Here is a 19,268-nt window from a genome sequence, read left to right as displayed (position 1 = left end):
CCATGAAAATCATGATAATCATGAAAGTCCAAATAAAATCAAAACAATCAAATGAAATCATGAATCATGATCTAAACCATAATAACATTAAAACATACTTAATCTACAAATTATCATTTTTGAAGAACAAGTGATCAAGCAACTAGTAATGTCAAAATATTTATATGTTTTATCCACAAATATCGAAAGAATTATGACAAAACAAATGAATATGAATAATATTATTTTTGATAAGAAAAACAATCATGCCAAGATCTTGGAGTTTGTTTCAACCCATATAGAAACATTTTGCACCCGGTAAACATGATATGAAAGAATACCAATGAAAGATCAATAAATCCGGGTTGCTCAAACATAAACCTCTTTATTTATAAAAACCATTTTGAAAGACATTTCTAACATGCATTTTAAAATAGTTTGAAATCTTTAAGACTATCAAATGCTAATACATATACGAATTTGACTCTATCCTTACAACTAGTACAAAGGATTTGTCACACTTAATGCCCTCAAAGTCAAAACCAATTGAAATCATAATATTCAATGAAACCCACATATATTTTTTAAAAAAATAATGTTTGATCAAGATAAACAAATATTTTAGTAAAATTTAATCAATATACATTTTTCAAAAAGAAGTTTTGCAAACATATTTTTCCAAAAAAATAAAATAATAAAACCGAGAATATGCTAAAAACGTGTTTTAAATTTTAAACTTGTTTTGGTACCCAAATACTCTTGGTACCGAAGAGTTTAGGGACATGACCCCTATCATTAAAGCTCAAGGCCCTTGGATTATAATCCCATTTGGGCACATGTGATGCACGAATCCAGTCATAACAATAATTACTCAAATGACCATTCCTATTGCAACAAAGTGCAATGAAATAGACCCATTTATTTTTGTGGACCATGAGATTGTGCATGAGGAACATTTGCAAATAAAAATGATCTTTTAAAATTATTTTGTAAATATGAAACTCTTTTCAAATCAAAACAAAATTTGGCCAAATGGCCAATTCTACCACAAAAATCACAATTATACACATGAGCATGCTTATGATAGGCATTGTGTGCATGCAAGTGTATGTATGATGAAGAAACTTTATGAGATTCACATGGATTAATATTAGACTTAGTAGATTTTTGTGATTCATAGCAAAATTTTGCAAGGTGACCTTTACGACCACAAATAGTACACTTATAAATTTTGCTATATATGTGTATATAGTGAGTGGATGATTTTGACCTATTTTCACTTGACTTAGCACACATATTCACAAGATTCTTATGATTGTTAATGCATATAGATAAAGTTGAATGTAAAGAAGATATATGGGTTTTTATAAGATTCAACTCATTATTAGGCACATATGCATTGTCATTAGAAGTAGAAAGAGCATGATTATTTTTGAAAGAATTAAATTCATGTATAACATTTTCTACTTCTAACATGACATCATTTTTATCATTTGATAAGCTAGATATTTTAGAAATCAAATTTTCATCTTCCAAGTTTAATTTATCATTGTTTTCTTTAAGTGTCACATTTTCTTTTGCAATGATGTCATACTTGAATGCTAGCATATCATGATCAGATTTTAATGCAACATGCTTGCTTTTTAAATCAATAAAATTGTGATGCAATTTATTATAGGTATGCATTACTTTCTCATATGCACAAGTGAGTTCATTAATAGATAATTCATCATCGGAATCAGACTCACATACCTCACTACAGCTATCGCCTAGTGGTCGTGTGCATGATGATGCTCCAATTGAACTTTAAGTGGAATCCGCCAAAGCTCGTCGAATCTCCTCTAAGTTTTCTTGATGTGCTTCTATGAATTTTCACAACGTGTAAGCACTATCAAACGAATCAAGCTTGTTAGATATAGATGAGTAAAAAATATTTAGCAAAAATTCTAACAAGAGCTTGTTCATTGTAAACATCCTTTTATCTTCATTGCTCCACTTGGATTTCTCCAATATGGGTACAATATAAGCATATTCAATTATTTTCCACAAATCAAAAATTCTAGATCTAACAAAAATTTTAAATCTAACACACCATTGAGTATAGGGGAAATTATCAATTCTTGAAGCAATATTAATGACATAACCTAAGCTAAGTGCACCATTCATGTCCATAATAGATATATGCAAGCAAGATAAAAATAATCTTAAAACTAGATTAGCAAGATATAAAAATTTGGATCTTTGACTCTAGTAGATTAAGCCACAAATCAAGAGCACCAAGCTCTGATACCAAATAAAATTACCCTAGGAGGGGGTGAATATGATATTTACTAATCTAATCCGATATTAATGCTGATTTAAAACTTGTTAACAATTATATCATAGCAAGTATGATATTCAACAAGATATGAGCAATGATATGTAATTAAACAATGGCGAAATAAACTATGAGGCAATGACGATAAACAATAAGCACAAGAACATGCGCCAATGTAAACACAAACACAAAAGAAATGATCACGGACTTCGGTCGACCCATGACCTACATCTTCGCTCCTCACCCTCGAGGAGAATCTCCACTATCAACATAAAAAGCTATACAATCAGTTTTCAACGTCCACCGACAAACGTTTACCACATTCACAATTTAATCACACAATACACTCTCTAAGTGTTGGCCTCTCACGTGTCACCTTCCTCAAGTGCTCGGATTTACAACCTCTCCCTAGGCTTTACAACCGACGCCACTCCTCTTGGAATCAACTACGTCTCCCACCAACCACTTCTCTCAGTGTACTTGTATATTACAATGTGATCTCAACAAATAGTCTCACAAATACAAAGTTTTTATTCTCTAACAAGATGAGAACTCAATTAAGCTCACTCTCAATGTTATAACCCCACAACCCAATAATTATACTATATGTGAAAATACTTAAGCTCAATGGTGTGTGTGTAAACAATGAGCAATAATCAAAATTAAACTCAATATAAAATCTAGCTTAATGAAATGGTTAATCAACAAATATATATGAAGCTAGAAATTGAGTTTAGAGAAAACTTCTCTGAAAAACAAAAGTGAAAGAGATTGAGATTGAAGCCCAAACACGAAATAGATGATCTCTTCTTCCTCTTGTGAAAACCACTCCACATAAACACTTGTAAAACACTTTAAAACACTAATCAAACTTGTCCAAAACTTGTATTTTATTTTTCTTAGTTAGTTCAGAAGTTTGTGGGTAAGGGGTATATATAGGATCACAAAACAAAGCCTAAAAACCAATAAAATCCAAGGAAAAAGATAAAAACCTAAAAAATCAGCAAACTAAAAAAACTACCTGTTACAGGCCATCAGTCGACTGATATTGTTTATCAGTCGACTGATGAGCTGACCGTTACAGGCCGCTCATCCGTCATCGAACTGACCGTTACAGGCCGCTCATCCGTCATCGATCGATTGATAAACTCATCAGTCGACTGATAACCTGCATCGGTCGTCTGATGGTTCATCAGTCGACTGAGCAGAAACAAAATGCACTTTCCAAGCCTTTTCTTCAGTCGACTGATAACACTGTTCAGTCGACTGATAACATGAACTGAGCCTGTTTAAAAATAAAAATTTGATTTTTGAAGTGCCTTTAAAAATAACAAATAAATTTTAAAAATTATAAAACTTTAGAAAATGTTTATAAACACAAAAATAAAGATGTTACAAAAAGAATTTTTTAAATTGCATTTTCTATTTATGAAAACTCATCATTTTGCAAAATTGGTCAAAATACAAAATCTCAAAAACACATGATTTTAACAAAATGATTTCAAACAAGTTTCAAACTTCTTTTAAATAGATTAATAGACTTTATAAAAGATGTAAAATGATGTAATTTAGTATTTAATCCTTAAAACACATATTTTGGAAACTTGCAAAAATATGAAAATGGTAAACATGATTTCAAAACTAAGACGATAAATATGAAACGTATATGTGTGTATATTTGAGCTTTAAGCATAAACATATAAAGTATAAGATCTAAACTAGAAACAATATACCCAAGCTAAGAGATCTTCAATTAGGCTCGACTTGGTTGCGGATGAAGCGGTATTGGATCTTGATTTGACTTGCACATAGCTTCATTCCGATATCCGCCAACCTCATTTGAATGTCCCCGTTAAGCTCAATTTCATCCAACCTCCAACATATGATCTTTATGTAGGATACCTAACAATCAAATATAAATACTCAACAAATATTGTTAGAAATTGTTTGTTAATCATCAAAACTAGATTAGATACTAGACTCATAAACATGAGACCTAACAGAGGTGACCTATAACCTCCGTGATGATACACCGCTTCAGATTCCCCCAGCGCTAACAAAGTAAAAGTCTTGGGAAGATCAAAGCGCTCATAATAAATCTCGAGCTCCGCCGTACAAAGTTTCGAGTGGAAGGGTCAAAGAAGGTCGTTCCTCATCTCATTATGGTCAGTGGTGAAAGCAACGAAAGCCATAAGAGATCGTCAAAAGTTAGAACAGAAGATCAATAAAAATAAGAAAGTCTAATCTAGGAAGCTAGGGCAAGAAGTGGGGAAGAAGAATCTCTCCACGAAGGGGAAAATATATATATACCTCGATGGTGACACGTGTCAAGACCGGAACAATTGACCCTACCCGGGATGAACGACTGAAATTGACCTTGGAATCTGAAAAGGCCTTACGAAAAATAAAGTGTCACCCTTCATTTGATGTGACGCCGTGTTCAAAAATCAAAGCGGCAATGATGCTTGTCATTTGATGACGTCAAAATGCCACCTCAATAGCCCCCCATCATTTCCTCCATAAATGCTCCTCGAAACTCAACAACCGACAACTATTCAAATCTCAGCTTGGGCTGAGCCCATCAAATTTAAGCGACCGACTCAATGGACCGATAGCTCATGTAGCCGACTAAAAACACGGTGTTAGTCGGCCCTCAATGAAGTCGACTCGAACAATAAAGATATTTGTAACAAGTTATCATTAATTCTCAGTCCATTATCAGTCTATTCAATTAAAATATCATTCATTAAGCCTACTCTAACAAGCCATTCCGATTCAAGCCTATGTGTACCTAGACTTGGTTGACTCTAATAGAGAACACTTCTCATTTTTCATGAGACAAATATAAAAAACGCCCAAGACACCGCCAAACCGACTAGTAGTTCAAGACTCAAAATTGAGTCATCCCAATCCATAAAACCTAGCATAGTTCAACATGAACACAAAAGATAGTACCGATTGACCAAAAAAAAACATTTTTATTTATATTTTTAAAGCATTTATGATACAATCTACAAAATAAAAATATATGGATATACAAAAGTCTTAAGGAAGATTGGAAGACCGAGATGGATCGACAGTAGGACTAGGAGACGACAAGGGAGTCGACTGTACTTCCGGCTAGGCCCCTTTAATTTTTTGGGTGAAATTACCCAACTATCTCTAGTCGAGCCCTCATCGGCCTGCTTGGACAAGCCCTCGCCTTACTCGCTAATCTCCTCGACATTAGCCTCGTCATCCGTGTGCTCATCCCCAACACCGTTTCTGCCTAGATCAAGTCCCCCACCCTGTTTCTCTACCTCTAAGAGCGTATCCAAGCAATTAACGACCCTCAAACAATAGTGAAAATGGTCAGGCACATTTCTCATTTTGGTTGGAAGCCCAGGAGATAATCATATCCCGCCATGCAAGCCATCGTGACCTCCACCCAAAAACACTATGGAGATCATCCTCAACGATTTCAAATCGATGAGCTTCAGAATCCAGGTGAGCAATACTGCTCTGGGCCTCGGCGAGGGACAACTGCGTTGGCCACTCTCTTCTTGGAGCTTCCTAGGGTCGTCCACTCCTCTTCTTGCTCAACCTTCAGATGTTAGGCGACATGACGATCTACCTCGGCTTGCTCCAAAGCTCGATTCCTTTCCCGCCTCCCATGCACGACCTCCTCAGATAAATGTCTTACCCTCTTATTCTGTTCGAGGAGCTCACACTTAAGCTTGTCGATCCCGATCGACTTCTGATTATCCGAGGCTATCCAACCCTCAATCATACTCTCCCGCACCTCCATCTCTTGACGCCAGTCGCCTAGTTCATCCTCCTTACTCGATAGTGATAGAAGATCCTTTTCTAGATCGGCTTTTTGGGCTTCTGACTCCTCCTGAAGTTTGAGATAGGAAGACCGAACTTGCTCCATTCGGCCACATAATTCTTGTTCCACAAGAGCCCCTCAAACCATGTAACTCCTAAGACTTAGGTGAAGGCCGACATATGGAACTTCCACTAGAATCTATGCATCACAGGGAAGCCAAAATTACTCTACCACTTTCGATTGGGCAAGTCGAGACTCGAGGACCGACCCCCTTGCATCAAGATGATGATTAGGCTGGTGTCTCTGCTCCAGGGTCGGCTCCTTCTTATATTGAGGGCTAACCCTGGAGGATCTTATCAGTAGCATCCTCAGCCTATCAATGTCTCAAACTCAATCTCATCAATGCGGTGAGGATATGGCCATCCATATTCCTCGAGAGGAGATGCCCCCTTTGTGGCCAACTCCTTCCCCTAACGATGGGTCGATTCGACAATACTCGGGGCCCCTTCGTCCCCTGCTTGGGCTTCGATTTAGGCTGAGATCTCACCTCCACTAGGAATCCCAACTTCAGCCTCGACCCTCTAGATACCGGGCCCCTCTTCTCGTTCTAGCAACCCCTTGTTGATACAAACGACATCAAGCCTCAACCGCCTTTTTTGGCGCCCTTGACTACCCACTTTTCTCAACCTTTTCTTCTTCTCGACCTGAACAGCCCAAATGCATCGGGAGCCCGCTAGCCTAGTGACTATCTGGCTGCCCTGATCACAAGCCACCGCCACTTCCTCAAGTGCCAAATCCTGGTGGAGACATTTCATTGGCCTCATCGAAAGTCCTTCCTGAGCCCCCTCCCGAGCCTCAGCTAGCGGGGCCCTCGATGCCTCGATGTTTTCCTGAAGGTTAGTGAAGTCGCCCTCGCTACATCCTTAGCAGGAGGAGAGTCGTGGGAGATACCGACTACTAGCAAGATCAAGTTGTCGAGTAAGGCTTCCATCTTACAAGAACCCGAGTACGCCTTAATTCACTCCAACGCCCGTCTCTCGATACTAGACAATAGCCCCTCCTTTAGAGCCTACCTAGAGATCTCAGGCCAGTCCGAGCAGCCCAAGTCCGAGTCGTCTCCCGAAACCCATAGAGCCTCTCCTTCCAGTCTTTATTCGACTCGGAGGGATCAATGACTATCTTGTATCCCCCTAAACCTAAAGGTGGAAATGAGCTTCTTGCTGATGCACCTTGACGATGACGAGGTGGCCAAGAAAATTCAAGGTTAGGTTGACTCCCAAACCAGTGACAAATAACGTCAAACCCCACTAGGATAGCAATTGAATTCGGCTTCATCTACTTGGTGATATCCTTAAAGCCTCAAAAACACGATGGAGAAAAGGATGCGGCGACAGACGTAAATCATATTCCAAATGCCTTATATACACCGTAGCCTAAATTGCATCATGGTTGAAGACCACCTCAGACTTCGCCAGTGCTATCAGAACGAACGCCCGTGGAATGTTGAACCTCTCATGCAGCGCCTTCAACTGTGGCACTGTCATTTTGGAGTGAAACTTCTCCGACTGACGATGTCGGACCGTAAGTGCAGAAGCTGTCGAAGTCGCCATCGGAATCATTCTAAAGATCACCGGAAAAGAAGATGATGAACCAGAGTCTTTTGCAATTAGGATTCAAGGATCTTTGAAAAAAAGCACCTTCCTCCATACCACAACAGCCATATTTATAGGTAGACTCGGTCAAACGGCTGTCAAGATCTCAATGGTTGACACAGCTCTAAGCCAACGGCTGAGATTAACCTGGGAATCCAAAGCAACCACTCCAGACTTGAGGCACCCCTACCTTAATTAACCCACACTCCGGCATGAAAGACGAGGTGACAACAGCCAATAATTATTCTTTAGCGTCAGCAACTTCAGATCCAAAATGACTTCTCAGTCACCTCTCATTAATGCACCCCATGACTCAACAAACCATGATTTCATTCGGATCCGGCCTACACCGAGTCCAAGTGAAAAGGGCCAAAAAATCACTAAGCATTAATATCCATTAAGACGCTGACACGTGTCCCTACATGCAATCAAATAAATCCCTAATCGAGACAACTCAAGCCATTTCCGCAGCCAATTCGATCGGCCAACAACTTGCGTAGCCGAGTCAAAAGGCGGAACTTGTCGGCCAACCCACCATATTAACCCGTACTCGGCCTACTGATCAGCCGGCAACTCGCGCAGCCAAGTCAAAAGGTGGTGCTAGTCGGCCATTGACCAAACAAATAGAGAACAAACAATTATCTCGAAACCCTTGCTAGCCGACTGTCCCTGTATTAACTGCTCTGACAAATTATCATTACTCTATTCCCCATAGTCTGTATGACTCACCGAACCCAGTCAGCGCCAAGCACCTGCTGTCGTTCCCGCATTATATGACCATATGAATCACCATCTTCTATGGCCGACACCTAGAAAATGATTGCCGACTCATCTACCTAGCTGGACCCCGCCCAAGTTACCTCTTTGCCCTTCTAATTCACTATAAAGAGAGTAGCATTGCATGCGGTAAGGGTGGGTTTTTTCAGGCAACTTCGAATTACCATCTCTATATTTCCCACTCAAGATCAATTACTGATCTGATCGTTGGAGGAACAACCAGAGATCCCAACTCCGCCCTCTTACGAGCTCTTTACGTGCATGGAAGAACAATAAATCCCAGAACCTGCCATCTGAAGGAGTTTGGGGACCTAACACTCTCATAATCCTCACATAAACCCCCTGTTTATTAACTGACATCAACACTCTCACTCTCAGTTTCTTGTTATTTGCCAAGAGTCATCAAACGTGAAGACCGATGTTCACACAAAAAAGCTCAAGTCATATTCAAAACCAGTTCCTTTTGGATTCACAAACAACAAATACTTAACGCGAAAGTAATATAAGCTTCACCATGATCACAGACCCCAAATTATCTAAATACCATAGTTTAGAAGAGTTTTGAATACTTATTCCACAATCAACCAACAAGTTTTTCATAAACGGCAAATCCCATAATACAGGCAATAAAGATTTAGAAGCAAAGCACAAACAGTCTTCTATCAACATGAGCTACACATTGTTTCCCTTTTTTTACCTTCACGACTAAAAGACTGAGGAGGGCAAAAATCACAAAAGAGAAAACCTGCTCGTTGCCAATGACCATCACAATGCCAATCACGATTCTAAAAAACAACCATATACAATGCCCAAAATTACCAACTAGTTAAACCGCAGACTCACAATGAAAACATCCATTATGATCATATTACTACTAATTTTTCTCGGGGTTTGATCCGCTGGGGACTTCATGCTTGACATCTTCAAACCTTGAAGGCGAAGACAACGGAGGCTCCTCACGATGGAACATCCACCTCCCGATACGACGACGAAGGGGGAAGAACACGCCGAGCCAGCAGACAAGGCCATCGCAGAGTCTCAACCCTCTACGGATTCTGTCATCTGAAGAACGAAGACATGAAACCAGAACAAGAACAAAAGCAGAGTTTCTTCTGTGGCTATCATCTGGTTCCATGCAGACCCTCCTCAAAATTTGAGGAATGGAAGAGTGCTCCAAATCCTTCTGAAGCTACCTATTTAAAGCACACGCCAACGCTGTAACCGAGGTAGCAATTGCAGGGGTTTTTTTAAAATTAAAATCAACAAAAAGAAAAAAAAAGTACTTTTTCTACACAAACGCAAGATGATGACAAAAGAAGGCGCGAACAACTTTTGGAAGCATGCATGTCAGGACCAGTAAATGAGAGATGACACGTGTGGCTCTATTGGGCTCGAGGCTCTCTGCAAAAGAGGTTCCTTTTCCCTCTGTTTCCAGAGTCAAAAGTCTCTGTGAGTTTTTGAACCGTAGAGCCTGAAAATTTGTGCAGAGAAGAACAACCATACACAAACACAAGTGCTCGGGGGTCTCCGGGGGAGTACGAGTAATGTGAATCAGTGCGCTTGTTTATTGCTAGCTGTGTAGGCAACGGTGCAGTTCACATCATCACAGGAAACCAAGAACCAACATGAATAGCATGAGAATGTTTAATTACGAGGTTTAATGACTTTAAAAAAAAATATGTTTTAGTTTTGCATAATCTAAGTTTGGTGAGTACTGAAGGCTTTAACATAGGAAATGAAGCCTATATGATGAGGATATGTATCGTGTTGGATTTTTTCTGGGTGTATGGTTGCTGGAAGACGCTTGCTATTTGGACTTTCAGGGACCTATATGAAAAAGATAGGTGAGAAGATTTGGTACCCACCATGTTCTCTCTCTCTCTCTCTCTCTCTCTACACTATTATACCCAGAGATTCTCTCTCTCTCTCTCTACACTATTATATCCAGAGACTGTTTCTACAGTTTGTGAATCCTACAGGAGGGAGAAAACTGAGGTGGGAAATTATGTGTTTGTGTCAACTTTCCATCGATGTCATAATTTGATAACACTCACACGCACAAAAAGAGACTACTATTTGCTCTAATCCAGTTTTGAATCAGAGACACCTCATGCGTGGTTGGGAAACATTACTGTGAAATTAATCCGGGCTTTGCTACAAAGACCAAAAATATGAGACCAACAGGGGGATAGGTGAGGTGTCCCCTCCTATTGCATAATGAGCTGGCCATGCAATAGGAGGGGGCACCTCACATGTCGCCCTGTTGGTCCCATATTTTGGGTCATTAGGGAATTTTTCTTGAAATAACACTAATAGGCAGCAATGCAAAGAGGGCAAAAATTTTCTGCGATTGGCCTTCCAGTTTGAAAAAGTGCAGAGTTATTCAGGAAAGAAAAGCAAAAGGGAGATTCCTGGGCTCTGTATTAATCGATATCAGCAAGAAAAGACAAACGGTTGCTCTTCAGAGCACACCATGCATCTACAGGTCCAACACATCATGCACGCCTTTCTTCATTTATTGTCTACTTTTTTTTTTTTTTTTTGGTTCTGGGCAAACAAAGGTCAAACTATTTCTTTAGTAATAATGCAAGATTTAGTATGACAATCTATCAATCTGGTGGAGCCCTGATGCCAGTTTCAAACCTTGGTGGTGATAGAGGATCGAAAAAAAGGAAACTGACACTATCTGATCAGAGATTATGTAGAAAGCCCTGCTAAGAGATCATGAGTATAATTCCTATCATAAATAAATAAATGTGTCGGGGTGATCTGATCCATCCAAGCGCGCGGCAGTGAAATACTGATACGCACCCCTGTGTCGCATCTTTATAGTAATAACCACAGCTGCCAAGGATTCCAATAATTATTTGGAACAAGGCTGAAAAGTTATAGCCTAGTAGTAGGCTACTAGCTTCTTTATCTGCACTCTTTAGGACTCCAGCTGCAAATTCAGGTTGAGTCTTGAGCCAATCACCTAGCAAAAGTGAGCATCCTCCTGACCCCTTTTTCTTTACTAAGAAAAAAACAAATGTTACAGACTTTTAACTTGGAAAAAACAAGTCATATCCTGACTTGAAGGAACTTGATAAAATTAAGAAGGGAAAACCAAGCATTTATTTGAAAGAGAGGCAAGATAAAGTGGAGGCAAGATCCTTGGGAGTATCAGGAGTATGCGATATTCATCTATCTTTTCAGAAAAAAGATAATAATCAACTATTGCTAAGATAAAATTAATTGGCTTCTAAAAATTCCATAGAACACACATAATTTGCTAAGGATATTAAAAAAAAAATTAAGGTTTTGAGAGTTCTTCCATCACTATATTCGTGATTAATGAGTAAAACTCTATTAGTCGTTTGCCCATAGACGTAGGCTAAAAGTCAAACCGTATTATTTTGTGTATACTCTTTTTTCCCTTCGCAATATGTTTTTGTACCTGTGCTTGACTGCTTTGTATTTTTCTGGGATTTGTAATACAATATCATACATAGTTATTAAATTTACAAACCCCGCAGTTTGCTCACAAGCTTAAAAACAAAAATACCCAAATATTGTTGCTAATACCACATTTTGCCTTCTACCACAGATACGTCCAGCCCAATTTATAGACTTGTTTTATAGCGCACTACAAATAAAGAAGACCTCCTAAATAATTATGAAGTTCGATAACTTGAGAAACATGAAGTTCGATAACTTGAGACAGGAAACTATGAAGGAAGCACAAAGACCTCACAATATATACCTTTCAGAAAAGAAAATTCAGTAAGTACCTCGATTGAGTTCAATAATCATCTTAGTTGAGACAAAAACATAATCAATAGTTGCTTTGAATTGGTCAAGAATATCACAAGTTAGAAAGTTGATGCCTTGAATAAACACATTATTCCACACAATCAGAAGGCGACTGCTTCACAAGCTCACTTCATATGCGAAAGAATAGAAGGATGCGCAACAAAAAGGAGTGAGCATCGGTAATGATATAAGAAATGTACTTGTACTATTTTCTTTTAGCCTCTTCATTATACTTGAAGAATCACAGGCTATTGTGCACAAATGGTACATGTTGCGGTAAAAGATGAAAAGAAGAATAATGAAAAAGGAAAATATCCACACAAAAAAAAGTTCACCTCCACCCCAACGACTGTCTTATCCCGGTGAAAATAAGCCCCAAAGATCTCCCAATCATACACATAAGAAGAAAAGACACAGCATTCCTGACCTTGGTGAAAATTGTTTTTACCAAAGGCATCATTATATCAGAAAATTCCAGAAACAAGCTGAAGTAGTACCTCCTGCAACCACAGAACATTGACAATCAGCATAATAGTCTACTTCTACGAAGATCCTTTAAGCAAAATGGTTTGTTCAAATGTCAGAGATAAAAAAGATGATTTAAAAGTACAAAATGACTGCGAAGCTCAGTATCAAGACAAATTCAATTGTCATTCATGAATAAAATGCAAACTATTGAGTAATTAAGAAACCAACCTTCCCAAAAGATGTTAGTCAATTACACAGACTAGATTTGGAAGTGTTCAAATGCAACTGAAATTAAAACGAAAATGTATAGGATGTTGTACTTTCAAGGCAACTTTGGCTTGTAAAATGGTGCACATTAAGATGATAATAGAATCAACAATTGCCTAATTCTCTATTCTCTAATAAATCCTTTCAGTTCAGTTGCTGATCTCATGTCCTTACTAATACTCTAAATAAACTCTTCTCAATTCCCAACTTTGAGTTAACTCTTTTTATAAATCCTTCCACAATTACTGCACGTTTTCAACGATTAACACTACACATCCTTTCCCGTTATGGAAAGTATAGACAACAGTAAAGCCACTACCTCACGTGGGCCAGGTTAGTATGCTTCCAAATAATAGAATATATCAGAACACTCAGAACATTTTTAAAATAAAATTACTAATCATCTAGTGAAGTAGCTTGAAGCTATATATCTGATACAAACTGTTAGTCTGCTACATGTTTTTGTGCCTCAGGTGGGTGGAAAAAGTGGGTAGATGGATGCCAACTTGAGTGATACGTTCTCTGTGCATCAGTATATCCAACAAAAGACTTAAAAGGTGAACATACGTTATTTTGTTCAATGAATGTGTGCACTTAATGTATAATAAATATTTCACATGAACAATGAATTACCATCCAATCAAGGCTCTTAGCTCCTTAGTCCGTTTGACTGGCAAAGAAACTGGACTGATCAGAATATAATTCAATGAGGGCAGTGTCGCTGCCTTCCTGAAAGTAAATTTCTTCCACCAAGTATATTTTTCACTTTGACTATCGAGTGGATCCTCATGTTTTTGGCTGCAGAACACAGACAACGTAAACCGATCCTCGTACATTGAGACAACTGACTCAAAGTTTTGCAGCAACCACCGGTTTAGTGCCACCTATTAAAAAGATAAATCAGGAACCTAATATAGGAAACAGTAATAATCCCATGCTAACATTGATTCAGCATCTACTATGCCCCGTCCGTTTACAGTGCATGCACATTTTTGACAAACACATAAGAAAGAAAATGATAGAGGCCAGAATCAAGATTGCACATTAAAGGGCATAAAGTGTCTTTTTTTCAGTACATGAACTCCACATCAGAACACATGTAGACTAGGGCATATTTGAATAATAATAATAATAAAAATATTACGTAGCTGACTTGTACAAACAAATGGCCACTGGTGTATTGTATATTGTAGCATGCTCAGACCAACAAATAGACACTGATGAACTTGATATTTATAGCCATGATATACTGGTAGGCTTCTGATGATTCACCAAAAAAATTAATGATAAAAATGAGGATATTTCCCCCAATAAATAGAAGCAACGAAACACGTGCGTGCACATGCACACACACAAACAAAAAGGACAACACCTACTTGAGGTGAGTGCAGAAACTTGATGCTTTAGACATCTGAGAACATTATTCTATTAACTCTGTGCAAAACTTTGGTGATGTGAAACATCACCTACTGGATTTCAAAGCCCGAACCTGCTCCTTGCCAATTATAATCAATGAAATGACAAGCTAAAATTAGGTTCAAAGATAACCAATTATATTTTCTTCAAGAGTAGTCAACCATCCACTTTACCTAAGGTCAATAGAAACTCTCTATGCACCAGACTATATAAATGTCGTCCAATAAATAGGTGGATACCCTCATCTAATTCAGTGATAGACTTTATGTTGAAGAGCATGATTCATGAAGAAAAATGAACTTGAAAATGACATCAGAAATTTACATAGCAAATGAAAAAAGTGACAAGCTAACATCTGATGCTATAACCAGCACCCTAACGAAATGTCTTTAGGCAGTAAGCTGTTTACCTCATTACGCAATCTCTGAAGTTCTCTAGTCGACAAAGAACACAAAGTTAAACCCATGGCATTTATTTCAGTAGACATGTTACTGTCCACAGAAATAAGCTCTAGGTAAGTGCTAGCAATTCCATCCGCCAACATAATCACCAAATCTTCTAGAATATCAATCCCATGTTGTGTTAGAAATTTGGAATCGTAGCAGCATGTAGTCCTGATAAGAATAGCAAATATAATTATTAAATTACAGAACGAATATCAGCATTATACGCAAATTTCTTATTACAGCAAACCTAAATAAATTCAATACAAACTGAATAAAGAAATACATAAATTATATGAAACAGAAGGAATGGGTACCGGTAGAGGCAAATCATCAAGATAGAGGTTGGGTTCATATATTGGCAATTTGTAGTGTTAATATGATATGCATGTTACACAAAATGCAGTTGCTTAACATTACAAGTTATTCATTCGGTACACCTCTCATGTGTGGTGCTTCTGATGCCCTGCACCATGTGATCATGGAATCTTATTTCATACTTACAACCTTTTCCGTATGTAGAGAACAAGCACTAGATCATGATACTAGAATCATTTCAATTTCTATCAAAAGTAATATAATCTATATGTCAAAAAATAAAAAGGACTACTCTTTGATGGAAAAAGAAATGCTGTGGGGAAAAAATGTCGAAGCTAAAGCTAATACCTGATACAACCAAATCTAAGGAAAAACAGCAAATCGGCATATAGTTCTTCCTTTCCTGATCTATCGATGTTCTGTAATACTGTATCATCTCCCTTCAACTTCTCAGAAATTTGATTTATCAGCATCTGAAATGGAAAGGGCACTTATCAGTAGGAAATTGAGAAGATCATGGAAAAAATGGTCAAGCTTCAAATCTTCTCTATGATACCATGTCAGAGTCTCCAATTTCCAGGGTAAGCTCCTCTTCCAGCCATTTGCTACATGCTGGCCGAATTGATCCTTTTATAACTTCTGATGCAACCACTAGCCAGACATCCCTGTTATCAGTTTCACGTGCTAGTGAGATATCACTGACCTGCCAATGCAATTGGCAAGATTTAGGTAGATAACAGCAGAAAGATATTCACCAACCGAAAACAAAATTTAGCTCGAATTCATGGCTGATATGAACATGGCTGACATGAAAGCTCTAAGGGGAAAATATTGGCTTATCCAGTGATATTATCTCAGAGGAAAAGAAATGAAATGGTATCAGCAATAAAAAGGATACAAACTGCTGTTTAACACTCGTCATTCAAAAAGGCTGCAAGCAATTCATCCAACCTAGAGAATTCATGTGCTTTTAACTATTACAATAAGCCGTCAGAAAAATAATACATGGATAATCAGGTCTAATTTTAAAAAATGAAATATAATCGTAACCATTAATTGCTAATTAAGCTACTGGGCCAATGAAACAAAAGATAACCCACAGGCTCAGGAGCAGTATCGTAATTCAGAGGACTAAGATATTCGAGTTAGAACTTTGAACACTTTCACAATAAGCAAACATAGTAAAATGACTTTTCTTTTCTCAAGTTGCTACAGAAAAACATATCATAAGTTGACACTAAAATGAGGATAATGTCAAGTTTGTTTACAAAACTACTGTTATACCTCAGCTTTACTACCACATTTTTTTCAAGTACGCAGAGAGTTCAGATTGTTTGAAGTGCAGGATGATTTTAGATCATCTTATGGAAATCCTTAACAAAGATATAATTATGAGATCATCTCCACCATTGCAAATAAATAAAATTATAAGCCAAACAAGTCAAGCATATAACCTTTTACACAATCAAATTATTACCAGATAAACAAGGATTAGAAGCTAAACTATTGCCTTAATAAAATGCTACCTTACACTTGCAGCATTTTAATTTCACAAATTTCAACTAAGCGGTTCGTATGTGACAACAAACTCAAAGCTCTTGAGCCAGACAGCAATTTCAACACACACAACAACAACAAAGCCAATATATCAAAACTCCCGAGTTGGCTAAATGAACCTTACTCTCCTATTAGTTCTACTTAGGGTTAACTCCTTTGTTAAGTTAACCACTGACATATCATTCTTAATTGTTCTCAACTGCAGATTCAATATGGTAACATTATTGGACTAGTAAAGATATGCAACAAGATACAAAAATAAAAGGGTAGAAGAGACAGTGCCTGCCTCTTTTTGGAGTTGCTGCAGAGAGGCCGAAAGCAATCGCAATCTTGGACCTTCAGCCAGCGCAAACAAACTTAAGGGACATGTTTTACTATGAATTTCGGATTCCACAGTTTTACTACTGAAGCCATAACCATGCTCATTTGCATTCAGAGCATCCAGCAATTTTCCTTTGACTTCACTCCATGAGTCATTTGACTTTGATCCCATGTCATCATTTGTGAAAGATTCTGCCCAGAAAAATGTCCTATATAAGTGACACTGACATGACAAGTACATTTCCCATAAGTAACAAAAATAAGACATGCATATAATAAGTATAGACAACAAAATGAGGCAACTTACTCTTACCTACCATAAGGGTTCGAGCTCGAAGATGGAGTATTCTGGTCAATGTTGTTACTTCCAGTACCAGGGATGATCCTATTCTGGGGTATTGCTCCTGCCATGTATGCAAAAATTACACTGACGACAAGAAGTGCCTCGTCATAATAAGAAGCCAACCCTGATGGTGCGATGCTCTCAGGATCCATCAATGCCCCTAAACAATAACATCTTAGGGAACTCTTGCTAAGCGGTTTCAGCCTTTGGCTTTTTCTAAGTGACGGAACACGAGAACTAAAATAAGCATTCTTGAAGAATAGACATGTCCTGTACAAACAAGTTAAAAAAGACCATTAAAGGTGCAACCTTACATGAACAATGAGTTAACTCTCGTCAAGTCATTGACACTCGAGAATTACAACAAATATTCTTCCTCTCATGCTAACCACATGACCTATTACTATGTACTAAAAATGTTTCATAGATTGCATGAATGCAACACGGGGCAACGATACCTTCTTGGTTTTTCTTGGAAACAATACAGTTTTCAACCACATCAAAATCGTGAGGCATTTTCTCTTGGAAATAATATTACATCAATGAAGTTGTAATATTACTATACACCTTGATTTTTCCTACTATTAAACCTGCCTTTTCAGATTGTCTATATGAGGCATCATCACTTCACCTCAACCATATCAAAATTCCCCAACAGACCCATGAAAATGGCACTTCACCTAACTCATTTATAAACAAGATGATTTAAATTGAAAACAGTCATGCATATGTATTTGTTATCATTAATGTTTGTTTCTTATGATATCCCACATCAAACAGATGTTACAAACTTATCCTAACAATTGCAAACAAATAACAGACGAAATTATGACAAAGAGAGGATAACCACCTTCTTGATGAAATCACATTCGTGCTCCTCGGAACATAAAGGTTCGTCATGGACCGATTTCTCCGGATTGACACACGGGCACACGACGGTATAACAGCACAATCTGCCATTTCCAATTTCATCTAAATCTCTCTCTCTCAACCAATGCATTCCATCATTTCAACAGCTTCCTGAACAACTTGCAGGGGGAAAAATTCGCATAAAGAATAAGCGCATTCTACATACTAAGCTTAGCTCCAAGAGTATCAAAACTGACTTTTATCAAAGATTTTCAGTGAACTTCACAACAAAAAGATCCAGTAGTCTCGAACTCAACGAATCAAACCATAAATCGACTGGGTACAAAGCGGATCCACAAATGGGCTAGATTATGAAGAACGGAAATTGAAGAATTAGGGTTAGGGTTTCGTGTTTTCACCTTGATTTCGACTTCCTCATCCTCGATTCCATCGTCGTCAGTGGATTAGTAGTTGGTACGCCGGCGCTCGAACAGAACTTCGCGAGGGTGGAGCCTTTTGTGGGCTCACAAGATATGGGCTGTTGCCTTTGATGGGCCGAAACATTGATTTTTATCCCAGCAGGCCACCTGAACGTTATCTCAATTCTTAGGTTCTGTGTGGTTTATAAGCTACACTCAAGAAAAAGACACATGGGGAGAAAAATCATAAATGTGTCCTTTAGTGAAAATATTAATAGGAAGATGGGGATGAAGATACATGATCTAGCATGAATTTTGATGCATATGTCAAATGAGTTTTGCTACAGGGACCCAAAATATGGGACCAATAGAGGGGACAAATGAGGTGTCCCCCTCCTATTGGATAATGAGTTGGTCATCATTAATGATGGCCAACTCATTATCCAATAGGAGGAACCACCTCACTTGTCCCCTCTATTGGTCCCATATTTTGGGTCCTTGAGGAATTTTTCATATCAAATATCAGTTATTAACATAGTAGT

The 19,268-nt window shown here is 38.0% G+C and overlaps 1 protein-coding gene across 3 annotated transcripts; it reads right to left on the bottom strand.

Annotated features, from left to right (window-relative positions):
- LOC109849595 lies at nucleotides 12,378–18,902 on the bottom strand. 3 transcript variants are annotated; one of them, XM_020419447.1, is made up of 9 exons: nucleotides 18,727–18,902; nucleotides 18,309–18,486; nucleotides 17,433–17,728; nucleotides 17,081–17,307; nucleotides 15,794–15,940; nucleotides 15,586–15,710; nucleotides 14,886–15,090; nucleotides 13,694–13,944; nucleotides 12,378–12,825 (listed from the first exon to the last, which is right to left on the bottom strand). In XM_020419447.1, exons 2-9 carry the CDS (start codon nucleotides 18,428–18,430, stop codon nucleotides 12,657–12,659), a joined length of 1,542 nt encoding a protein of 513 aa, XP_020275036.1. In that variant the 5' UTR covers nucleotides 18,431–18,486; nucleotides 18,727–18,902; the 3' UTR covers nucleotides 12,378–12,656. The 3 variants fall into 3 exon arrangements, with proteins under 3 accessions (XP_020275036.1, XP_020275035.1, XP_020275037.1); XM_020419446.1 differs by having other exon boundaries at nucleotides 18,309–18,478; XM_020419448.1 differs by lacking the exons at nucleotides 18,309–18,486; nucleotides 18,727–18,902 and having other exon boundaries at nucleotides 17,429–17,555.

The sequence above is a fragment of the Asparagus officinalis genome, chromosome 7 (genome assembly GCF_001876935.1).
Source record: "Asparagus officinalis chromosome 7, Aspof.V1, whole genome shotgun sequence".
Classification (NCBI taxonomy): domain Eukaryota; kingdom Viridiplantae; phylum Streptophyta; class Magnoliopsida; order Asparagales; family Asparagaceae; genus Asparagus; species Asparagus officinalis.
Note: the sequence above shows the minus strand (reverse complement) of the source record. Positions and strands in the feature narration are given on the sequence as shown.